The 26,614-nt window shown below is 38.0% G+C and overlaps 1 protein-coding gene across 6 annotated transcripts in view; it reads left to right on the forward strand.

Moving 5' to 3' along the window:
• The window catches only part of MFSD14B (major facilitator superfamily domain containing 14B), a 72,525-nt gene that overhangs the window by 19,739 nt on the left and 26,172 nt on the right, over positions 1-26,614 (forward strand). For 2 of the 6 annotated variants that reach the window (XM_072723777.1, XM_072723714.1), the window contains exons 2-4: positions 1,490-1,545; positions 1,695-1,790; positions 21,024-21,086. In XM_072723777.1, coding sequence (XP_072579878.1) covers positions 1,782-1,790; positions 21,024-21,086 — 72 coding nt within the window. In that variant the 5' untranslated portion in view covers positions 1,490-1,545; positions 1,695-1,781. Of the gene's footprint in view, positions 1-1,489; positions 1,546-1,694; positions 1,791-18,975; positions 19,055-21,023; positions 21,087-26,614 lie in introns of those variants that run through there. The other 4 variants (XM_072723844.1, XM_072723592.1, XM_072723907.1 and 1 more) reach the window with 4 other exon arrangements.

The following is a 26,614-nucleotide window of genomic DNA, read 5'->3' on the forward strand; positions in this document are numbered from 1 at the left end:
AAAGGACTATGGAAATCTAGTACTTTTTGAAGGTTATGTTCAAGGGCTTTTGGCTTGGAGAGTTGAGTTCTTACATGCTTAAATATTCTTTTAAACTTTGTACAATGCTTTCTGTTTTTGTAATTGTCTTATTTAATGGCTTTTAAAAGTAGTTTTCATTGGACATTGTGAAAATTTAGAAATTTACAAGTTTATATTTTTAATAACATTTGTTCTTGGCTCTTTGAAAATTTTCAAAACTACAAAAAAATAAAAAGTAAAATTATATTCCTTTCATCTAAATTCAGCAGTTAGCATTTTGTGACATTTGCTTTAGGAACTATGTATGTACCAATTTTTTTCCCCAAACCATTTGACAGTTGCAGAAATCGAGAACACCTGTATGATTATTTTATATAAAGTCCATATTCAGATTTTATCCTTTTGCTCCCCTTCCCCCAGGATCCAGTCCAAGATCCCCCATTTTGTTGTGGCTCTGCCCTCCTTCAATATGCATGAGTCTCCTTACCTTCACTTTCATCTTTTATGACCTTGACATTTTTAAGGAGACCAAGCCAGTTGTCTTGTAGAATGTCCCACAATTGGGATTTGTCTGATCAATCATTTCCTTATGATTAGATTCCAGTCAAGTGATGCAGATTTACTTCTGCCTTTTTATTGTTATTATTTTATTTATTTATTCATGAGAGAGAGGCAGAGACACAGGGAGAGGGAGAAGCAGGATCCCTGTGGGGAGCCCAATATGGAACTTGATCCCAGGACTCCGGGATCATGACCTGAGCCAAAGGCACATGCCCAACCATTGAGCCACCCAGGTGCCTTCTTTATAACTTTTAAAGACTTAAAAATATTAAGCATAGACATAGCATGGATTTTACTGCAGGCATCACTTCCAGTTACTACCAAGTGGTAGGTAGCAAAGCATGCTAAATCGATTTATTTCCGGAAGTCATAAGCTGCAGACAACTAGCAGAATAGACAGTCTTCAAATGTGACAGAAACAGGGGTACCTGGGCGGCTCAGTGGTTGAGGGTCTGCCTTTGGCTTGGCTCATGATCCCCAGGTCCTAGAATTGAGTCCTGTGTCAGGCTCCACACAGGGAGTCTGCTTATCCCTCTGCCCATGTCTTTTTTTTTTATCACTCATGAATAAATAAAATCTTGAAAAACAAAAAAACCCCAAATGTAACAGAAACAGAAAGCTGGATATTGACACCTTAGTATGGACTCTATTTTCCTTATTCTTTCTCCCCCATCATTTAAATTATCTGTGATGCCCCTGAAGCTTTTGAGCAAGTGACCTACATGCCTGCCTTTCTCTTTACATAAAAGGCCAAGTTGCTGAGGAACACATTGTTAGCAAGAGATAGAATAGTCAGGTCTTAGAACCTCAGTCTCTTAAAGACCCGGTTGATTCTCAGCCAAAGCTCAGTTATTTGTGTTGATGGGACAAGTAAAAAGTTTATAACTTTGGCATCTTCTGTGATTAGGCAAGATTCATTCATCAGGGATGGCACAGAATGAAGTTTCATCGTATATAATATAGGTAGGTCCTAAGTTTATTTTATACAGCATTTTTTCATACAGTATTTTTTGTTGTTGTTAGATACCATTTTAGCAAAATGGATCTTGTATCTGTCTGCTTTTTTTTTTTTCTGTCTGCTGTTTTTCATAATAACTTTCTTCCTTTTTTAGCTACAAGGCTTTGGCAGACCAAGTGTATACCATGCTGCTGTTGTCATCTTCCTAGAATTCTTTGCGTGGGGCTTGTTGACAACTCCAATGTTAACTGTAAGTATTGCTAAACAGGTCCTTGTCTTGAAAGCAGAAGAGAGGTTCTTAAGCATATATTCTAAGGGCCAAATGTCTACCTATGTGTTTGAGAGAAACACTGGGCAGCAGTTTAAGACTGCTTATTCTACTGGTTTGTATCCACTGTGTAGACTGAACTACCTGCAACAAAACACCTGGGCTGCATGTTAAATATTCTTGGAAGTTCTGTGGGTGAAATGTATGTATTTAGGAAGACCATGGAGATGCACTAGGGGAAATTTTTGCAAAGTTTTATTGAGCTTTGTAACTTAATTTGTATGGATATGATGGCCTTTGACCAAGAACCTAGTAAATTGATTGGTAATTACATGCCTCGTAACAGTGAAAATGATAATCATAATAATGTCTAAATTTCCATATTTGGTAGCTAACTTACAGTCATTTCTTTGCAGAGGCTCTATTAATTTCTTAGCAAGAACCTGGATGTTTGATACATGTGTGGTTAAAGGAAAGGAGATGCTTAACAAAGGATAGGCATGTAGGCTTTGGGTGCTTAATCACTAGTTTATTTTTTAATAAATATTTTATTTATTTACATTTTAGAGAGAGAACGCACGCATGTGCAAGTGCGTAAAGTAGGGGGAGAAGGAGAGAAAAATCCCAGGCAGACTCCATGTGGAGCACAGAGCTCGACACAGGGCTCAGTCTCAGGACCCTGTGATCCTGACATGACATGAGCCTTAATCAAGAGTCAGGTACCTATTTGACTGAGCCACGAAGGTGCGCCCCAATTATTTTAATTAAAATATTTTTAAAATTGAAAAAAGAAGATGTTTTTAAGTTGACCTTAAATTTCGGTTGTCTTGGGGCAGCCTGGGTGGCTCAGTGGTTTAGCGCCACCTTCAGCCCAGGACCTGATCCTGGAGACCGGGATTGAGTCCCATGTCGGGCTCCCTGCATGGAGCCTGCTTCTCCCTCTGCCTGTGTCTCTGCCTCTCTCTCTCTCTCTCTGTCTCTCATGAGTAAATAAAAAAAAAAAAAATTCAGTTGTCTTAAATTGTTCTTTAAAAATCATAGCAAAAATGAATTATTGGGACTTAATCAAGATAAAAAGCTTCAGCACAGCAAAAAACAGTCAACAAAACTAAAAGACAACCTACAGAATGGGAGAAGGTATTTGCAAATGACCTATCAGATAAAGGGCTAGTATCTAAGATCTATAAAGAGCTTATTAAACTCAATACCCAAGAAACAAACAATCTAGTCATGAAATGGGCAAAGGCATGAACAGAAATTTCACCAAAGAAGACATAGAAATGGCCAACAAGGACATGAGAAAATGCTCCGCATCACTTGCCATCAGGGAAATACAACTCAAAACCACAATGAGATACCACCTCACACCAGTGAGAATGTTGAAAATTAACAAGACAGGAAACAACAAATGTTGGAGAGGATGTGGAGAAAGGGGAACCCTCTTGCACTGTTGGTGGGAATGTGAACTGGTGCAGCCACTCTGGAAAACTGTGGAGGTTCCTCAAAGTGTTAAAAATAGAGCTACCCTATGACCCAGCAATTGCACTACTGGGGATTTACCCCAGAGATACAGATGCAGTGAAATGGCAGGACACCTGCACCCCAATGTTTATAGCAGCAATGTCCACAATAGCCAAACTGTGGAAGGAGCCTCGGTGTCCATTGAAAGATGAATGGATAAAGAAGATGTGGTCTGTGTATACAATGGAATATTACTTAGCCATTAGAAACGACAATTACCCACCATTTGCTTCAATGTGGATTGAACTAGAGGGTGTTATGCTGAGTGAAGTAAGTCAATCGGAGAAGGACAGACGTTAAATGGTCTCATTCATTTGAGGAATATAAAAAATAGTGAAAGGGAATAAAGGGGAAAGGAGAGAAAATGAGTGGGAAATATCAGGGTGACAACATGAGAGACTCCTAACTCCGGGAAACGAACTAGGGGTAGTGGAAAGGGAGGTGGGCGGGGGGTTGGGTGACTGGGTGACAGGCACTGAGGGGGGCATTTCACGGGATGAGCACTGGGTGATATGCTATATGTTGGCAAATTGAATTCCAATTAAAAAGTGTCAATAGATAAAAAAATAAAATCATTGGTGGGTTAACGCTTCCCAGTCACCATTTTGCCTTACCAGAGAATCACTTTGAATACAGATAATCTTTGTTCCCAAATTAACTTTAGAAAATAGGGAACTTTAGAGGGAGGGTGTTAGCCTTATGTAAGACTTTGCTATACAGCTTTTAATTCTGGCGCATACGTATATACATACATACATTTATTCATTTATTTTGAAGATTTTATTTATTCACGAGAGACAGAGAGAGTGGTAGAGACACAGGGAGAGGGAGAAGCAGGCTCCCCATGGGGAGCCTGATGTGGGACTCCATCCCGGATCCCAGGTTCACGCCCTGAGCCAAAGGCAGACGCTCAACCGCTGAGCCACCCAGGCGTCCCTAAATAGTATTTTTCTTGTGGAACTAGAAATCTGCTGTAGTGATATTACAGGTTTCTCAATATAGAGTTAATTCTATAATCAGTCTGTATTAAGAATTCAAAGTTAAGTGAAGAATAATGTTTTTGAGGTCTTGTTAGAAATTGTAAAACCACTTTCCAGACAGTTAAAAACTTTGGAGACCTTTTTGGCGCTAGATCACAGATTGTCAGATCTCTTAATTTTTTTTTTAAGATTTTATTTATTTATTCATGGGAAAGAGAGACAGACAGAAACACAGGCAGAGGGTGAAGCAGGCTCCATGCAGGGAGTTCAACATGGGACTCGATCCCGGGACTCCAGGATCACGCCTTGGGCCGAAGGCGGCGCTAAACCACTGAGCCACCCGGGCTGCCAGATCTCTTAATTTTGATTAATTAGTTAATCTTAATATGCACCCAAAGTCGATGTGGCTTTTTTCTTACTGCCCAATGCAGCCTTATAAGCCAGCTAAAATGCTGCTTTACTTTCTTTTTGCAGTTTCTGAGCAGTTTTACTGTTTGCAAATATTTGGTTAAAATATACACTTATGTCTGTGGAGTACAGGCTTGCTAGCATCACTCTGACACTACAGTGTCATAGAAGATTTGCTGAATTAATAGATGGGTTCATTCTCTTTTTTCTGAGTCCTTCGTGTTGCTAAATTAAGCTAAGTGTCCTGTACTGTCTTATCTTCCTCAGCCTTTACAACACAGTTTGCTACCTCTGTTTCTGTTCTGATGTGGCAGGGCTGGTTCCTTTCTCCTTTTGGAGAGAAGAAAAAAAAAAAAAAAAGATTTTCTCTGGCATATCCTCTCTACTTTCTACCTTTTCTGGTTGGACAGAGAACTGGTAAGAAAGGGACAAAATTATAGTTTATTTTATTATAGCAGAAGTTCATTTATCCTGTTCCTTTATGTTGGGGTTTATTGTTGTCAGATAACTAGTTCTTGACATCCTGCATCTGTCACCCATCATGGTGTTGTAACTATTAGGATGATGGTACATGTGTTTTTTTTTTCCCCAAGTGGACAGCATTCTGTCCTGTTTCCATGAGGTGAGAAAAATAGTTTAAGGTAAGGATTTGGAGATACAGAACAGTAACTACATTTTAATATTCTGTGCAATCTGACTATCTGCATCCTAGCACACACTAGAAGTGCTCTGTTTGAAGTAGTATAGATTTGGACACTTTCCAAGATGCCAGAGGAATAGGAGACCTTATTTTTGTCTAGTCTCAGGAATTCAGTTAGAAAACTATCAGATGATTCTAAACACCTGCAAACTCAACTGGAGATCTAAGAAAAGAATTGGCACAACTCTGCAAATAGAAAAGTGACCACTTTCTGCAAGAATGACAAGACAGAAAAACTCACCTCAGAAAAATAACAAGAAGCAGTACTGACTGCCAGGTCCTAATCAGTATGGATTTAAGTAAGATGTTGGAACTAGAGGGATTACTGGGTGGCGCAGTGGTTTAGCGCCTGCCTTTGGCCCAGGGTACGATCCTGGAGACCCGGGATCGAGCTCCACGTCGGGCTCCCGGTCTGGAGCCTGCTTCTCCCTCTGCCTGTGTCTCTGCCTCTATCTCTCTCTCTCTGTGTGACTATCATAAATAAGTAAAAATTAAAAAACAAAAAAAGATGTTGGAACTAGAGTTCAGAATAATGATTATAAAGTTACTAGCTAGGCTTGAAAACATAGAAAACATTAGAGAATCCCTTTCTGGAGAAATGAACTAAAATCTAATCAAGTCAAAATAAAAAAGGCTATTAATGAGATGCAATAAAAAATAGAAGATCTAAGGCACCTGGGTGGCTCAGTCAGGCATCTGCCTTTGGCTTAGGTCATGATCCCAGGGTCCTGGGATCGAGCCTTGCATTCAGACTCCTTACGCTTTGGGGAGCCTGCTTGTCCCTCTCCCTCTCCCTGCCACTCTCCCTGCTTGGGCTCGCTATTTGTGTCAAATCTTTTTTTTTTAAAAAGATTTATTTATTTACTTATTTATTTATTTATGATAGACACAGAAAGAGAGAGAGAAAGAAAGAGCGAGAGGGGCAGAGACACAGGAGGAGGGAAAAGCAGGCTCCATGCCAGGAGCCTGACGTGGGACTCGATCCCGGGACTCCAGGATCACGCCCCGGGCCAAAGGCAGGCACTAAACCGCTGAGCCACCCAGGGATCCCCTGTGTCAAATAAATCTTAAAAAAAAAAAATTGGAGGCTCTAAATGCTAGGATAAATGAGGCAGAAGAGACCATTAGTGATATGGAAGACAAAATGATAGAGAATAAAGAAGCTGAGAAAAAGATAAACAACTACTGGATCACCAGGGGAGAATTTGAGAGATAAGTGATGTTATAAAGTTAAAAAAATTTTGCATAATTGAGATCCCAAAAGAAGAGGGAAGGGGTGAGGGCCCAAAGGTATATTAGAGCAAATTATAGCTGAGAACATCCCTAATCTGGGGGAGGAAACAGGCATCCCAAGTCCAGGAGGCACAGAGAATCCCCCCTCAAAATCCATAAAAATAAGTCAATACCCCAGCGTATAATAATAGTGAAACTTGCAAATCTCAGAGACAAAGAGAAAGTCCTGAAAGGAGCTCAAAACGAGATCCGTAACCTACAAGAATAGAAACATTACATTGACAGCAGATCTATCCACAGAAACCAGAAAGGACAGGCATGATATATTCCAGTTGCTAAATGAGAAAATATGCAGCCAAGAATACTTTATCCAGCAAGGATGTCATTCAGATTGGAAAGAGATAAAGAGCTTCCAGGACGAACAGAAACTAAAAGAATTTGTGATCACAAAACCAGCCCTGCAAGAAATATTAAAAGGGATCCCTTAAGCAAAGAGAGAGCCCAAAAGTAACATAGACCAGAAAGGAATAAAGACAGTCTACAGAAACAAGGATTTTGACAGGTAATACAATGGCACTAAATTCATACCTTTTAGTAGTTACTCTGAATGTAAATGGGCTAAATGCCCTAATCAAAAGACATAAGGTATCAGATTGCTTAGAAAGCAAGACCCATCAATATGCTGTCTACAAGGGACTCATTTTATTTATTTTTTTTATAAATTTATTTTTTATTGGTGTTCAATTTGCCAACATATAGAATAACACCCAGTGCTCATCCCATCAAGTGCCCCCCTTGGTGCCCGTCACCCAGTCACCCCCACCCCCTGCCCACCTCCCTTTCCACTACCCCTAGTTTGTTTCCCAGAGTTAGGAGTCTCTCATGTTCTGTCTCCCTTTCTGATATTCCCCACTCATTTTTTCTCCTTTCCCTTTTATTCCCTTTCACTATTTTTTGTATTCCCCAAATGAATGAGACCATATAATGTTTGTCCTTCTCCTATTGACTTATTTCACTCTGCATAATACCCTCCAGTTCCATCCATGTCGAAGCAAATGGTGGGTATTTGTCGTTTCTATTACTCAGCCATTAGAAAAGGGACTCATTTTAGACCTAAAGATACTTGTGGATTGAAAGTGAAAGGGTGGAAATTTTTTTTTTTTTAAAGATTTTATTTATTCATTCATGACAGAGAGAGAGAGAGAGGCAGAGACACAGGCAGAGGGACAAGCAGGCTCCAGGCAGGGAGCCCGATGTGGGACTCGATCCCTGGACTCCAGGATCGTGCCCTGGGTGGAAGGCAAGCGCTAAACTGCTGAGCCACCCAGGGATCCCATGGAAATCTATTTATCATCCTAATGGACATCAAAAGAAATTAGATTTTAATTATTTATTTTTTAAGATTTTATTTTTATTTATTCATGAGCGAAACGGAGAGAGAGGCAACATAGGCAGTGGGAGAAGCAAGCTCCCTATGGAAGACTCATTCGCAGGACCCTGGGATCACGACCTGAGCTGAAGGCAGATGCTCAACCACTGAACATCCCAGGCGTCCCAAAATAAATTAGATTTTAAACCAAAGACTATAATAAGACATGAGGAAGGACACTAAATCATAACTAAAGGGTCTATCCAACAAGATTTAACAATTGTAATATTTATGCCCCTAACATGGGAGCAGCCAATTAAGCTCCCAATGGAAGACTCATTCGCAGGACCCTGGGATCACGACCTGAGCTGAAGGCAGATGCTCAACCACTGAACCTACCAGGCGTCCCAAAATAAATTAGATTTTAAACCAAAGACTATAATAAGACATGAGGAAGGACACTAAATCATAACTAAAGGGTCTATCCAACAAGATTTAACAATTGTAATATTTATGCCTCTAACATGGGAGCAGCCAGTTATATAAACCAATTAATAACAAAATTAAAGAAAACACATTGATAATAATACATTAATAGTAGGGGACTTTAACACCTTATTCTTGGCAATGGACAGATCATCTAAGCAGAAGACAAACAAGGAAAAAAGGGCTTTGAACGACCCACTGGACCAGATGGACTTCAGATGCATTCAGAGCATTCCATACGAAAGCAACAGAATACACATTCTTCTCAAGTGCACATGCAACATTCTCCAGAATAGAAGATTCTGGAACATTCCCTGAATATTTTTGGACCACAATACTTTGAAACTGGAACTCAGTCACAAGAGGAAATTTGGAAAGAACTCAAATACTTGAAGGTTATATAGTGTCCTACTAAACAGTGGGTCAACCAGGAAATTAAAGAAGAATTTTAGAAATTCATGGAATCAAATGAAACACAGCTGTTCACAACCTTTGGGATGCAGCAAAGGCTGTCCTAAATAGGGAAGTATATAACAATACAAGTGTTTTTCAAAAAACAAGAAGATCTCAAATACACAATCTAACATTACACCTAAAAGAGCTAAAGAACAGCAAGTAAAGCCTAAACCCAGTAGGAGAAGAGAATTAATAAAGATTAGAGCAGAATTCAATGAAACAGAAACCAAAAGAACACTAGAACAGATCAACGAAACTAGGAGCTGGTTGCTTACAAGAATTAGTGAGATTGACAAACCCCTGGCCAGACTTAGAAAAAGGAAAGAGAAAGAACCCAGATAAACTAAATCATGAATGAAAGAGGAGAGATCACAACCAACACCAAAGAAATACAAATGATTATAAGAACATATTACTATATGCCAACAAATTAGGCAACCTGGAAGAAATGGATGCATCCCTAGAAGTGTATAAGCTGCCCAAACTGAAGTAGTGTAAAATTTACTTTTTCTTAGTCATTTACTCTGTGTAATTTGTTGCCTGTCTCATGTCCTGTATTACAATTTTAGTTTATTAAGTACCATGAGAAAGTTCTCAACCCCTAAGACACTGAAGTAGATTTGTAAAGTTGACCTCACTCATTGGCCTTACCTTCTGCTAGTAGTAGCTTATGCATAAAAATGACTCTCCATCCCTGCCTTACATTCTACCCTCTATTTGAAAACGTGCATCGTCTGTTAGAGGGCCTGATCTCATTTTACTGTAAATAAAGCTATTAATATAAACATCTTTAGATATGTTTAAATAGCACTTATTTCAATAAAGATATACTTAATACTGGTCCTATGAGTGGAAAATTTTATTCTTGGAATTTGCAGATTTTCTTTTGCAAGCTGACCTTCCTCAAATCTTGCTAGAGATTCAAGGATACAGTATACTCCAATACACCATTCTCTTCATACAGTGATCTAATAAAGAATGTTCTTTACTTTCCCACCACATTCAGTATTCTTGTCCTTGCTTTGAGAGTATGTGCTCATTTATTTAAAAAACCCCATATTCCATCTTATTTGCCCCTTATTTCCTCTGTAGTCTAGCCTTTTCTGCTTCCTTCACTTAATCCTTTCCTTTTGGGACTTGAGATAAAATGAGATGGGACTGTTTTTGCCATTTGGAGCATAATATGTAAGTACTTTGCTCTCTACATGAAAAGGAAGTAAAGTTCTAACTATAGTCACACGGAGGCTTGTCTTGGCTTCTGGAATCAAAATGTTCAGGCTCATCTTATGATTTTGATAGTTTTCTAGTGGTTTTTGACCAAGTACCCGAAATTACCCTCTTGTGGGTAAATTTACCTTTTATTGTTAAAATGAGATAAGTAGCATTCACTAAGAGTATCTATAATATATGATCATAGTTTTTTAAATCTTTGCTTTCTCTTGCACAGCTCACTGTTATGATATAATGGGCCTTAATTAAGCAGATGTACTGACTTTTGCTTGGCATTTATTTTTGTCCTATTACTGTGCGTTATATGTATTAGTTGTATGTTGTAGTCTGTAGCATACTTTTATACCAGTAAACTTCTGAATGCTTAAATAAAGACAGTGCTGATTTCCAAACTTTCCTACAATTTTAAGAAGAGTTAACATCTAAATATAACAGGAGTGGGTCTCCCTATCGTAATATTTATAATATAATACATTCTATTTTTTTTTTACATTCTAATTTTTAAAATATATTTTTCAGTACTTTTAATATATTATTATATTGCCTTATGGCATCCATTTTATCTGATAGGAAGTCAGCTAATAATAAGTATCTTTGTTCCCCTTTATGTCAGGGGTCTATAAACTATGGCCCATGTACCTAATATGGCCTACTGCCTGAGTTTGTGTGGTCTGTGCACTAAGGGATGCTTTTTACATTTTTAAATGGTTGGAAACAACCAAAAGAAGATATTTAATATGAAATTCAGGTGGAAGTATCCATAAATAAAAAATTGTTGGACCACAACAGTGTCTGTTGAATGTGGTTGCTTTTGTGTTACAATGGCTGAGTTGAGTTGCAACACAAACCATGTACCCTAAAATATTTACTATGTACTCTATGTCCCTTTACAGATAATTTGTCAGTCTCTAATATATGTGGTGAATTCATTTTCCTTTTTTTCTGCTTAGAGATTTTCTCTTTGTCTTTCAATAGTTTATGCATTAATGTGTCTGAGTGTGGATCTCTTTGTGTTCCTTTTACTTGGGGTTTATTTAGCTTCTGGGGTCTGTTAATTCACTTTTTTCTTTTTTAAATCAAATTTGGGAAGTTTTGTTACCTCCTCTGTCATTTTGCTTTGTGACAATGGAGCCTGCTTCTCTTCCCTCTGCCTATATCTCTGCCTCTCTTTCTGTGTGTCTCATGAATAAATAAATAAAATCTTAAAAAAAAAAAAAGATTTTATTTGGTCATGAGAGACACACCAAGAGAGAGGCAGAGACCTAGACAGAGAGAGAAGCAGGTCCCCGCAAGGAACTTGATGTGGGGCTCGATCTCGGGACTCCAGGATCATGCCCTGGGCTGAAGGCAGATGCTCAACCACTGAGCCACCCAGGCATCCCCTAAAATTGCAGGGTTTTATTCAACTTCAGTATATAATTACTGCCAAAATTTTTCTATAGTGATTTAACCCTGTGACTAGCCAGACTCTAGCTTAGGCAGGTCAGTTTCTTCTTCTTCTTCTTCTTTTTTTTTTTTTGCCTTAAGGTTAGTACTTTCTTAAAATCTTGTTTAAGAAACTTTCTTTTTTCAAAGGTTTATTGGTTTCTTTTTCACACATCAATCTGCCATCCATCTAGAAAAAAAAATCATTGTGTTTTGTAGAGGTCAAGATTCCTTTTGATTGCATATGAATAATGCATAGTTGAACCAGCCTAATTTATTGGGGGAAAAATTTCTTTTCCCCATTGTATGTGTCAACTTAATCATAAATTAGGCAACCACATACATATGGATTTGTTATTAAGTTTTGTATTCTATTTATGTATATGCCCTGTGTCAATACCATGCTGTGTTGATTTTTGTAGCGGTATCTTGTATAACTGCTCTGGCTTGGTTCTTCCTCCTCAAGATTGGCTGGCTATTCTACACCTTTTATCTATCTACATACATTTTATAATCGGCTCTTCAATATTCAGTGTTGATAGGAAATTTGATTGTCATTACATTGACAATAGATTAATTGGAGGAGAATTGATATCTTTACAATATTCAGTCTTTTATGTGGTATATCCTCTTTATATCTAGTCTCTAAAATTTATCTGAATAATATTTTATATTTCTCACTGCATAGATTTTTCACTAGTTTTACTCCAAGGTATTTAATGTTTTTTGATATAATAGTATAGTTGTAAAGGTTAAAAAACTTTTTTTTTTTTAATGTCTCTGCTGAAGAACTCTGCCCTCCATGTTTCCCTGTATACACCTTTGCCCTTTTTTGGAAACAAGGTTTTCCCAGGAATCTGTTCAGATCCAGTGTCTGAGTCATATCCTCTGCTTTCAAGCAGGGAATCTGGTCCAGTCCTGGAGACTGTAGGTGAGGTTTGGCCACAGGGCCCTTTGCAATTTGGTTTCAGAGCTGTTTGGGTATCACCAGGCCTAGGGCATCTGCAGGTGTCCAGCAGAGGATGTTATAAGCTAAGTGAGAGGTTTGGGAAGGGAGCTGGCCTCCTGTCTCCGGCCAGAGAAAATAAAGGTATCTCCTTCCCAGATGGTTGCCATTCCCATTGGAAATGTGGACTTTGGCTCTGCTTGTAGTCTCCCATCTCACTGCTGCTTTTCTAACTGTGTCTCAGTTCATACTCCAGGGCTGTGAGGCTGTTACTGACATAACTAGGGTACCAAGACAGGTGGCAAGTTCCCAGTCAGTCCCTGAACGCTTGGTGCTTAGCCGGCTAGGACATTCATGGAGAAGGGTAAAGGTTTAATTTTCTGTCATGCTGGTACTTGAAACCATTTGTTTTTGTATTTTGACCTTGTATCTGGTGATTGTCTAAATTCACTTATTAATCCTAAGTGTTTATCTGCAGATTTTTACATACACATTCATATATTTTGTGAATAATGATAGTTTTTAACTCCTTCCAGTCCTTTTTCTTTTTCTTACTGCATTGCTCAAGTACTCAAGTACTATGACCTCAAGTACTATGTTGAATAGAAGCAATTGTAGTGGGCATCATTATCTCAGAGATGATCTCTGGTGGTAGATCTAAAATTTACTACTAAGTGTATTATTTGCTGTAGGTTTGTTTTTGTAGATACTCTTTATCAGAGAAAGGAAGTTCCCTTCTATTACTGTTTTGCTTACAGTTGTTATCCTAAATAGGTGTTAAATTTTATTAAATGAATTTTCTGCATATAATCAGATAACAACTAGATTTTTCCTTTATTTGAGTAATGTGGTCAGTTATATTGATTTTTGAAAATTAGGCTACCCTTCCATAAATCCCACTCACTTAGTTTTGATATTTATTTTTATAACTAGAAGCTTGTACTTTTGATCCCCTTCACCCATTTTACTCTCCATCCCCTGCCTTTGGCAACCACCAATCTGTTCTTTATCTGTGAGCTTGTTTGTTGTGTTTTGTTTTGTTTGCTTCCACATATAAATGAGATAATATGATACTAGTCTTTCTCTGCCTATTTCTCAGGGTCCATTGGTGTCTCAAGTGGCAGAATTTCCTTCCTTTTTTTAAGATTTTATTTTATTTTATTTTATATTTTATTTTATTTATTTTATTTTTATTTTATTTTATTTATTTTATTTATATATATATATATGAGACACAGAGAGAGGCAGAGACACAGGCAGAGGGAGAAGCAGGCTCCATGCGGGAAGCCTGGTACAAGACTCAATCCTAGGATCCTGGGATTATGACCTGAGCCAAAGGCAGATGCTCAACCACTGACCAGGTGTCCCTTTCCTTCATTTTTTGTAGTTGAATAATATTCCCGTGTGTGTGTGTGTGTGTCTCACAATTTCCTTTATTTTTATTTTGTATTTTTACAAAGTATGGTATTAGTTTCAGGTGTACATGGTGATTCGACAGGTGTTTTTTTTAAATATTTTATTTATTTATTCATGAGAGACAGAGAGGCAGACACAGGCAAAGGGAGAAACAGGCTCCATGCAGGGAGCCTGATCAGCACTCGATCCTGGGACTCCAGGATCACTCCCTGAGCCGAAGGCAGGTGCTCAACCGCAGAGCCACCCAGGCGTCCCATCTATTTTTAATTCTTGAGGAACCTCCATACTGTTTTCCATAGTGGCTGCACCAATTTATATTCCCACCAACTGTACGTGAGATTCCCTTTTTGTCCACATCCTCGCCAACACCTGTTATTTCCTAGCCATTGATAACTAGCCATTCTTATTGGTGTGAGATGGTATCTTATTGTGGTTTTGATTTGCATTTCCCTGATAATTAGTTAGGTTGAGCATCTTTTTTTGTGTCCATTGGGGCCATCTATAAGTCTTTAGAAAAACCTCTCTTCAGGTCCTCTGCCCATTTTAATTGGATTATTTGTAGTGGTTTCTTTTTTTTTTCTTTTTTCTTTCTTTCTTTCTTTTTTTTTTTTGGTATTGGTTTGTGCAAGTTCCTTAAATATTTGGGGTATTAGCCCCAATTTGGGTTTGCAAATGTCTTCTCCCATTCAGTAAGTTGTCATTTGTTGTGGTTTCCTTCAGTACTGTGCAAAAGATTTTTATTTTGGTGTAGTCCTAATAGTTTAAGAATTATCAATTCCAGTCTTCTCAGAGGAGTTACTTTTGGTTTTTGTTGATTTTCATTATTAAATGTTTGGATTTCATTTTACTGATGTCTTTTTTTATTACCTTTTTTTGTTACTTCTTTGGATTGGATTTGCTGTTCTTTATGTTATTTTAAAAAAATTGTTTTTAAAGATTTTATTTATTTATTCATGAGAGACACAGAGAGGAAGAGAGGCAGAGACACAGGCAGAGGGAGAAGCAGGCTCCTTGCAGGGAGCCTGATGTGGGACTCTCCCGGGTCCCCAGGATCATGCCCTGGGTGAAGGCAGTGCTAAACCGCTGAGCCACCCGGGCTGCCCTCTCTCACTTCTTTATGTTGAAGGTTAGAAGATTGTTTTCAAAAAAAACAACAACAACAACAACAACAACATTGTTTTCAGCCCTTTGTTGGTTTTCCGTTTTATGTATTTCAAACCTAAAATTGGTCTTTAAGCACTCATGAGTTTGATGTGTTGTATTGATATAACCATTCAGCTTATTCTGTTTTCTAATATTTCTTGTGATTTCTTCTTTGACGCATGGATTGTTCTAAGTGTATTAATTTCTAAACATTTGGGGACTTCTCTAGATTGTATTATCAGAGAACATGAATTATTTCAGTTCTTTGAAATTTGTTGAAGCTTGTTTTGTATCCTCGTATATGGTTGATTCTTATAAATTTTCTATGTGACCTGAAAAGAACAAGTATTCCCCAGTGTAGTATTCTCTATATGGTAAGTATGTTAAATTTGTTAATTATGTTCGATGTATTTTTTATACCCGCTGCTGTCTTTTGTCTGCCTATTCTGACACCTTTTGAGTTACATTTCTCTTCTATTTTTTTATATATTATGCAGCTAATTTCTGTATTTTGTTTTTTAAAGATTTTATTTATTTATTCATGAGAGACACAGGCAGAGGGAGAAGCAGTCTCCATGCAGAGAGCCTGACATGGGACTCCATCCCTGGTCCCCAGGATCAGGCCCCGGGCTGAAGGTGGCGGCGCTAAACCATGGAGCCATCTGGGCTGCCCAATTCTGTATTTTTTTAAAACACTATAGTACATTGTAATACTATGTATTTATCCATTCTGACATTCTTTCTTATTATGTATTTCTGTGCTTTCTCTTGTAATCAGTTCTTGAAGACTTTGATCAGTTCTTAACGACTTTTTTTAAACTGGTTTTGCTTATTTTGGTGTAGGTCCCTGTGTAGCACATTGTTTTCAATGTGCGTAGCATTTTCTTGAATGTCATACTTATTTTAAACCTTTCAGTGATTTTCACATTTGTTGAAAGGTTTAAAATAAGGTTTATTTTAAACCTTTCAGTGATTTTCACATTTGTTGTTGAATTTTATACATGTTTATATATACAAATGAGGGGTTAGATCAGAGATTATGAAAACAAATGTCTTCTGGGGTAGGCAAGTAATGTAAATGTCAGAAGTGGGGTAGGAATGTTACAGTTGGAATATATGCTCCTTCAACTGCAGCAGCCACTTTGCTTACTCAGCTAATCAGTGATGTGGTAATTCAAGCCCTATGTTCTGAAATCTTCTGACTTCCTGTGACACGCTAGAAAATCATATGGAGTATGAATTTTCCTGAAATTTACACGCTGACAACTATCTCACTTGAAAAAAAAATACAAATAGAAAAGATCAGCTTGCCAATTTGCCACCTGTGCCTTAGGCACCTCTGGTCTCTGATAGTTGGATTATTGTTCTCCAGCCCAGATGGAAAGCTCTATTCCTCAGAATTGAACACGAGTGTTGCTTGTAGGAGCTCTTGATTTATGACAGTGTGGTTGTTCAGAGATCCCTCTATACTGATGAAGTAGTTTATTGTAGGACTATAGATATAAGGGATCTGGGGCACTATCATTTTTTAATCCATTTGGTTCTACAGGGATCCCATTTAGAAGTCCCAGTTCAGAGAATTATGCATTTTGATTCTTGTGTTGGGCACAGATACAGAAGTCAGCAGCTTTGAGAGCAAGATACCAGGAGCTCATTTTATAACCTTATTTTTTTAAAAAAAGATTTTATTTATTTATTTGATAGAGCATACAAGTAGGCAGAATAGCGGGAAGAGGGGGAAGAAGGGAGCCCAATGACACTGGGCTCAATCCCAGGACCCTGAAATCATGACCTGAGTCTAAAGCAGAAGAAGCTCAACCGACTGAGTCACCCAAGCACCCCTCATTTTATAACCTTTTTTTAAAATTATTTATTTAATGAATGATAGTCACAGAAAGAGAGAGAGAGAGAGGCAGAGACACAGCAGCAGAGGGAGAAGCAGGCTCCATGCAGGGAGCCCGATGTGGGATTCGATCCTGGGTCTCCAGGATCGTGCCCTGGGCCAAAGGCAGGCGCCAAACCGCTGTGCCACCCAGCGATCCCTATAACCTTTTAATAACCTGTTCAACTGTAGATGTTTTTCCTCCTCTGGTTCTGGGCTGTTTGCTTTCCTGGACTCTGGAAAATTATGTTTTCAAAGATTTTTCCTTTCACCTTTTTACATGTTATTGTTGCTTCAACTTCACATGTACCCTAGCTTTCCAGGAATACTGTAAATTTAGTTTCCTGTTGGTAAAATTTTAGGTAGAAGTGCAGAAAACCAGCTGTGTATGTGATGTGTATTTATGTACATTATGTATATGTTATGATGTACATGCAGTTATTTATTAGCTTCATTGTACCAGAAGTCCGCTCAACTCTAAACTTTCAGTCCCTAGGAAACACCATTATAGGGGTGCCTAGGTGGCTCAGTTAAGCATTTGCTTTTGGCTCAGTCATGATCTCAAGGTTCTGGGATCCAGCCTTGCATCAAAGCTCCCTGCTTTGTGGGGAGCCTGCTTCTCCCTCTCCTGCTGCTCCCCCTACTTGTGCTCTCTCACTCTCTCTGTCAAATAAATAAAACCTTTAAAAAAAAGAAAAGGAAATACCATTATATTTAATGCTTACGATAGTCCTTCTGAAGAATAAAGGCAATATCTTCCTTAAGTTTTATTATCTATAGGAAAATGTTAAAAATAAAAGCTTTGATTTTATCAGAGATGTTTAATATACTTTTTATCATGAGGTTTAATTTATTATGGTAACAGTTACTGTTCTCTGCAGTTAGATTATTTGTATAATATATTTAATTTTTGAATTTATCAAAATGAGTAGAATAGTGCTGTTTTCGTTATAGCTGCTTTATTTTACGAAGGTTTAGCTTTTTTTTTTTTACTGTCTTATTTTGTTTTACTTATTCAATAAAGTTTAACTGCTTTCTTTTTTCCCCACTCTACCCTGCATTAGGAAAAAGTAGAAGAGTTTTGAAAAGCACATATCGAAGATTTTTAGAGGAACTTCCTGCATCATGGCACTATTGCCCAGAAATGTTCCCTCATATAGCCAGACATCCCATTAGATCTCTCTAGTGTAATGTACAGCCCAATAAATGCATACTCCATTGTTCAATCATGGATATAGTTTTGCCAGATTTAAGTGGTTTTGTCTTGTTGGTGGATTGTATCATTTGCACAAGTGAATGCATGTGTAGGTTGTTTTGAGTATAGAGTTGTTTTAGGGGGAGATCAGAGGACAGAGCCGGAGGCAGTGGAGGATGGGCAGTTGTGTCCCTTTGACAGCATGCACGCAGCCCTGGAGTTGGTGTAGTATTTACTGGCACTTCTCCACCTTTTGTTTCCTCCTGGCAGGAACTGTGAGAAAGCCCATGAGCAAGGGGAGTCTCAGAAATATCTGTAGGTTCTCAGCGTCAGTTTGACAGAGACAGATAAATATAGAAGGGGAGAAGAGAGGGTTGTGAGACAGTGGATACATCCTACACCTAGTGGCATACCCAGGGTCAGAGAAACATTTTTAAAGATATACTAACTTTCTTGTGTTTTGCTGTTTGACCATATTTTTGTGATGCATGTAACAAATGAAACTACTGATACTGATTTGCATTCTGTTTTCTTTAGAGAACATTTTTGTATTTTGTGGCCTATGAAATCTGTTATTTTTGAGGTTCTTCTGAGAACTTCAGTGATTTTTAACTTGAGATATTTGCTGTTCTTTATTTACTTTCCTGTCTTTCCAGTACAAATAGGTAGAATTCAAATGTCACTAGCTGAGATAACAAACCTTTTCTAAACCTTAAAAATAATCTTGTTAGAGGAAAGGTTGGAAATAATTTCTTCGAATGCATTTTACTTTCATAGCATTCCATGCAAACTTACTGAAGTCTCTAATGTCAGTATCTTCACCCTCATCCAGGACAGCAGTGTCAGCAGGAATGAGGTAAAGGAATGTAAACACTTGGTGTTTATTTACCTTGTTTATTCCAATGTCATTACATCTTCTAATTCCACACAATTAAAAATAAAACCTGCAAGACACATCATTTTGTCGTGTGTATCACTGTTTATTTATATTCACCATTTTCTTTGCTGTTTATTTCATCTTGCATCTCACATCTTGCATCTAGATTATTTTCCTTCTTGAAGTAAGGAAACTTTATACACACACACACACACACACACACACACATATATCATTAGGTGGAGTGCGTAAGTTAGATTACTGTAAGTTAGGAAACTAGTTTTTGCTAGGTTGAAAATTGTACTTAAAGCACATTTTAACTGGGTATAGAATTGTAGGTTGGCATTTGTTGTCTTTTCCTCATTATGTTGAGGATAGGATAGCATGCTTCTTGCCTGGGCTCCATTGTTAGCGGAGTTACAAAGCCATCTTTTTTTTTTTTTTTTTAAGATTTTATTTATTCATGAGAGGCAGAGGGAGAAGCAGGATCCATGCAGGGAGCCCGATGTGGGACTCGATCCTAGGACCCCAGGATCAGGCCCTGGGCTGAAGGTGGCACTAAACTGCTGAGCCACCTGGGCTGCCCAACAAAGCCATCTTTCTAGGCAGTCTGTCTGTATTTTTCTTGCAGCTTTTAAGTTTTGTTTTGTTTTCTGATTGTGAGTTTGGATTTCTTTTTATATTACTTAGGATTTATTACGCTACTTTAATCTCTGCACTAATGTCTGTCATTGGTTCTAGTACATCTTCAGCCATTGACTCCTGAAATGTGTCTGCCTCATTATCATTACAAGACAAATTTAATTGAAGTTGTGTCAGATTTCCTTACAGGATCCTCTGGGGCTTTTGCTTTCTCTTTTATTTTTTGTCTTTTTGTCTCCATGCTGCATTCTGGATGGTCTGTTGACCTACTTTTGGGTTCAGAAATTCTCTTAGCGATGTCTACTTTTGTTAAACATCTCCATTGAGTTCTGAACTTAAGCCAATACGTTTTTTTCTATTTTGGAATTTTTTTCTTTTTAAAATCTCTGGACTTTCTTATTTCTTACAGCTTCTAGTTCAAAAATTTCAAGCTTATTTTCTGTATCTTAGACTATAGTAAGTATATTCTTCATATAAAAAAAAAAAAAGGGATTTTGTTTGAGAGAGAGAGCACACCAGTGAGGGCAGGGGCAAGCAGACTCCCTGCTGAGTGAGGAGTCCAGCATGGGGCTCAATCCCAGGACCCTGAGATCATGACCTGAGCTGAAGTCAGACCCTTAACCAACTAAGCTGCCTAGGTGCCCCAAGCATATTCTTTTTAAAGTCTGTTAAGTAATTCCAGAATGTGAAGTCATTGAAAGTCTGTTTCTATTATAATATATATATTTTTTGTTGCTGTTTCTTGCTCATGAGGTCATATTTCCTTTTGTATCTCATTACCTTTGATTATGTCCTGGTCATTATATTTGAGGGAAAAAAAAATGGTTGATTTGAGGCCTAGATGATGCTTTTTCAGGATTGATTTTAGATTTTTTTTTTCTGCTAGATACCAGAAGTACTACCAGTCCGGAATCACTATGATCTAAATTTAAGGCTTGAGGCTTCCTAGACTACCTAGGTCACATGAAGCTAGGCTGCAGGTTCATACTTGAGTTTATATAACCCTTTGTGGTACCTGCTTATAATTAGTAGTGGTGAAGAGTATATCCAATTAATTTATATTTGCTGCAAATGCTTTTGTAAGAAAGGCATCAGAGTGCTCGAGTGTAGGTTCTTGCCTTATTTAGATTTCTACCTCATTTTTTATGTTTTCATACTTATAGGATATTTTTCATACTTCACTGATACTTAAAATGTTTTCATTCCAGGGTTCATCTTATTTACCTAATCTAACATTAATAGAGGCAAAAATCTTTCCCTTTAATTTGTTTTTGAATTTCTCTTGATGTTTGTTTGCTTTTTGTAGGTTCTACATGAAACATTTCCTCAACACACATTCCTCATGAATGGTCTCATTCAAGGTGTGAAGGTAAGAACAGTTTTTGTGTGGTTCACAAGGAACCAAAGGCAGGAATCCTTAGTAGTTTAACTCTGGAAGTTTAACTGGGATGTAGGGAAAGAATCATTATTTGTTCTGGAGACCTAAATCTAAACTTTTAACTGGATTATCAGTGTCAAAATTAACTATATCCCAAGTCCATAAGGCATAGAAAGGTTTACTGGTAAAAGCAGTACTTCATTTTTATTGACATATACATAGCAGTTTATAAAGAGTTTAATTATGTGAGCTTTTAATTGCCCTATCATGTTCTTATCTGCTCTTGAAATTGACTTTGATATTGAGGAAGAAGGTAGCATCAAGATTTAATTGGCTGAATAATAGTCTTGTCAAAGCTGCTGTGTGTTCTAGTCACAACTAAGTTTACAACCATGTAATTAATTAGCCTTCATTCACTGTTTAAATTTTAATATGACATTATCAGAAAAGCTTATAAATAAGAGGTTAAAATAGAATGTTATATTCCAGTCCCACTTTATATAGTATATTATACAGGAATAGTGTCGGATGTGTCCCTCCCAGCTTAGATAGTATTGATCTGTGAGCTCTGGAGTACACTTAAAGTTATGCACTAATAATTTGCTGAATTCACAGCCTTGAGCAGCATTACTTGTAATGAGTGCTATTTATTCTTTTCCTATTTTCAAAAATAATTTGAGAATGTTTACAATAACGGCTTTTTATTTTTTTTAAGATTTATTAATTTCAGAGAGCAAGCATGAGCTGGGGGGAGGGGCAGAAGGAGGGAGAGAGAGACTCTTCAGCAGAATCCCAGCTGAGCCCAACTAGGAGCTCGATATGACTACCCAGAGATCATGACCTCAGCTGAAATCAAGAGTTGGACATTTAATGAACTGAGCCACGTGGGTGCCCCTAAAATGGCTTTTTATTCTTTTTTTTTTTAGATTTTATTTATTTATTCATGAGAGACACAGGGAGAAAGAGAGGCAGAGACACAGGTAGAGGGAGAAGCAGGCTCCATGCAGGGAGCCTGACGTGGGACTCGATTCCGGGTCTCCAGGATCACACCCTGGGCTGAAGGCAAGCGCTAACCGCTGAGTCACCCAGGGATCCGCTTGAGATTTCTCTTCCTCTCTCCTTGCATGCATGCGCTCATGCACTCTCTAAATAAAAATCTTATAAAAAGATAAAAGATCTAACAAAGTGATTATACAGATAAAATGAGCTAGTATATGTAAAGCTGTTAGCACAATAAGCACAATACCTTCATGAGCCAAGTAAAATGTTGCAAAGAGAAATATGTAAAAAACAAAAACTATTAGAAGAAAATTTTGGTGACCATTTTCTTACCAATTTGGGAAAAGATTTCCTTTTTTTAAAAAAAGAATTTATAAAGGAAAAGATTGAGTCTTTTATATCAGTATTTTAACATTGGTAAGGTCAAAATCACCATCATAAAAATTAAGAAAAATGACAAAATGTTATTTGCAATATGTATAATAGGAGGACTATATAAAAGTGCTCTCAAAGTAAACATGGGAAAATGATTGATATCCCAGAAGGGCAAGGAAGGATATAAGCTAGGAGTTTACAAAAGATGTCAGTGTAAAAGTAGTTTTTTTACTAGTAAGCAATGAATCCCAAATGAAATGAGATTATATTTTCACATAGATATTGGTAGAAAATTTCAACTGACAGTAACTAGTTGACTTTGTGGTAAATTAGTTCCCCATACATGTTGATAGGAGGATACGTTGGTGTAGCTTTCCTGAAAGGCAGTGTTTTTTTTTTTTTTCATTTATTATTATTTTTATTTTTTTGTGTATATTTTTTTTTGTTGGAGTTCGATTTGCCAACATATAGTATAACACCCAGTGCTCATCCCATCAAGTGCCCCCCTCAGTGTCCTTCACCCAGTCACCCCAACCCCCAGCCCACCTCCCCTTCCACTGCCCCTTGTTCGTTTCCCAGAGTTAGGAGTCTCTCATGTTCTGTCACCCTCTCCGATATTTCCCACTCATTTTCTCTCTTTTCCCCTTTAATCCCTTTCACTATTTTTTATATTCTCCAAATGAAGGAGGCCATATAATGTTTGTTGGAAGGCAGTGTTTAAAGAACCTCAAAACATTCACTTATTTTAACAAAGCAAGTCAGTTTCTAGAAAATTGCTCTAATCATGTATTCAGAAGTTTAGTTAAAGGGCTGTTAGTAGTAGTAAATATGGAAGCAAAAATGCCTTAAACTTAGAAGAAGTACTTTGTGGCACAGCCATATGATGTAATCCTGGTACAGGAAGAAAGCATTTCTAAATAACACCACATAATGTGTGAGCCAAAAAGGTTGTAAAACTATAGTATGGTTTTGGTTTTGTTTTTACCAAAATACATATGGTAAGCAGTGGGGTAACGTGACTAAAACGAAGTCACCTGAAGTGTGAAAGCATGTGGATTTATGGATGATCTGCCATTTTCTTCTTTATGTTCTTTCTTTCTAGATTTTCCACAGTTAACTTGTACCTTGTAAGTGTACTGTCATAATACATGGGTGAAAAAGTTTATGTTTACGGTGAGCACCACTAAAGGATACAAGAGAAAATAGACTGTGAATTCTCCAATTTTAGGTTTTTCTCTAGCATCTTTATTCAGGGAAAATACATATACCATGCAAGTCAACCATGCAATTAAAAGTATACATTCAGTGGGTTTATTGTGTTTACAGACTTGTATAGCCATCAGCACACAATTTTAGAATATTTTCATCACCCCTAAAAGAACTCCTATACCCATTAGCAGTCACTCATTTGCCCCTGTCCTCTTCAGCTGCAAGCAAGCACAGATCTACTTTTCTGCCTCTTAGATTTGCGTGTCTGACATCATAAATAGAACCATACGGGGAGCCCGGGTGACTCAGTTAAGCATCCAACTTTGATTTCGGCTCAGGTCGTGATAGTGAAGGCCTAAGATCGAGCTCCATGTTAGGCTCTATGCTCAGCTTGTCCTTCTGCTTCTGCTCCTGCCTTTGCTTTCTCTCTCTCTCAAATAAATAAAATCTCAAAAACACTTTTTAAAAAAACGAATGGAATCATACTCTAAAATGGTCTTTGTGACTGCCCTCTTTCACTTCCATGGTGTCATTCAGGCCCACCTGTGTTGTAGCACATGTTAGTACTTCATTCTTTTTATAGCCAAATAATATTCTATTGTATGAACATACATAGTTCATCTGTTAGTGATGAACATTTGAATTGCTTCCACTTCTTGGCCTGAATAACAATACTGCTGTGAACATTTGTATACAAGTTTTCATGTGGCTCTGTGTTTTCACTTCACCCTAGGAATACACCAAGGAGCACTAGAATTGCTAGATCACTTGATATTTTGATGGTTTTAATTATGTTTTCAAATTAACATCTTTCTTAACTCTCTTTCTGACAAGTCATATGTGTTCCTTATCCCACAGACTTTGGAGATATGGGTGGCTCAAGCCTTGGACAACAGTTTCCTCTATCTCTACACTCACTCCCTGGATGACATTATCAGACTTAACCACTTTTCAACTCTCAAATAGATATCTTCCTAGACCTTAGCTCAGAACTCCAGACTTGCGTACCCAGTTGCCTTATTGACACTCTCTTTCCTTGTCTTATAAACATCTCATAGTTATTACACCAAAACTAAGTTCCTGATCTTCCTCTCCAGCCTGACCTGCTCATAAGCCTTCTTCATTTCAGTTACTGGTCATGTCATTCTCATTCAGACCAAAATCCCTGGAGTCGGTCTTGACTCCTTTCTTTTTCCAAACCCATTCCAGCAGCAGATTTTTTGGTTGTACTTTGAAAATAGATCTATGATGAAAATACTCCCTGGTCTCCTTTCAGAAAGTAGAGATCCTGATAACTACAATCTGCTTGTGGCTTTTTTTTTTTTTTTTTTTTTTTTTTTTTGAGAGAGAGAGAGATAAAGACAGACACATACACAGAGATAGTGAGAGAGAGCACAAGCAAGCACAAGCCAGGAGAGGGAGGAGCAGACTCCCTGCTGAGCAGGGAGCCTGATGGGGGGCTCCATCCCAGGTCCCTGGGTTCATGACAAAGGCAGATGCTTAACCAACTGAGCCCCCCAAGCAAACCCCTGCTTGTGGCATTCTTTTTTTTTTTTTTTAAAGATTTTATATATTTATTCATGAAAGACACACACACACAGAGGCAGAGACACAGGCAGAGGGAGAAGCAGGCTCTGTGCAGAAAGCCTGTTGTGAGACTCAATCCTGGGACTCCAGGTTCATGCCATGGGCCAAAGGCAGGCACTAAACCGCTGAGCCACCCAGGGATCCTCTGCTTGTGGCATTCTTAACCAATTCCATCTCTGCTCCATTTTCTACTCTGGCATCATCCCTGGTCTCTTCTATACTCTCTTCTGACCTTGCCCCAAGCAAAGCTTCCTTAGTCTGTGCTTGCTTGAGGGCTTTGCAGGTTCTGTTTTTCTTCTGCTTGCTTTCCCCCAAATACTGGCCTCATTCCCTAACCCTTAGCTCTTTACCAGATGTCATTTTTTAGTGAAGCCTTTACTGACTACTGTCTTGAATAATGTAGCCTGTTCTCATCACCTCATTCCCCCTACTCTGCTTTTTCTCCAGAAGCATTATAATTTCACCTCTGACATGCTATATATTTTGCTTTGTGTTGTTATTGTGTGTCCTTCTCAAACTTTCTCTTTTAGACTGGAACCTTCTTGAAGGCATGAATTTCTGTCTGCTTTGCTTACTGTTATCCTCAGCACCTAGAACAGTTCTTGGCAAATGACAATGCGCAGTAAATATTGATTTAATATTTCTTTCCAGTCTTTTTCTTTTTTAAGGCTTTATTTATCTATTCATGAGAGAGAGGCAGAGACGCAGGCAGAGGGAGAAGCAGGCTCCTCACAGGGAGCCTGATGTGGGACTTGATCCTGGAATCGAGATCATGCCTCTTGAGCCGAAGGTAGACGCTCAACTGCTGAGCCACCCAGGCGTCCCTTTCCAGTCTTTTTCTATGCATTTTTAAATAGTCAAGATCCAGTTTACACAGAGACTGTAATTTTGTTCTTGTATCCATCAGCAATCACTAATTATATCATAGTAATTTCTCCATGACATTAAAAACTATATGAAGTATAGGCAGCCCTCTTTTTGCACATTCCAGTGTGCACAAATTGGAGTTATTCAAGTTCAGGTAAAAAATACCAGCCCCCTGCAACATTATAGTTCAAATCTCTGTTACCATGGTGTATTAACTGTGAGTAACTGCATAAAGTATGAACTGCTGCTGGCTCATCTGTCCACAGAACACTACAAAAATAAGATGAACCTCATGATCAGTAACCATTCATGGTACTTCAAAATGTTGGTGACTCATCACTGTGTATCTCTTCGTTCCTGCACAGACAGCAAAGCATGTAGCTGTGTTGCCTCCTTGTCTCCAGTGATAAACCCATATGACAGTTGACAGAAATGGATTATTGAAAAGGAACTCAGCCAATAAGGTTGGAAGTGCAGTGAGA

The sequence above is a fragment of the Vulpes vulpes genome, chromosome 1 (assembly GCF_048418805.1).
Source record: "Vulpes vulpes isolate BD-2025 chromosome 1, VulVul3, whole genome shotgun sequence".
Classification (NCBI taxonomy): Eukaryota; Metazoa; Chordata; class Mammalia; order Carnivora; family Canidae; genus Vulpes; species Vulpes vulpes.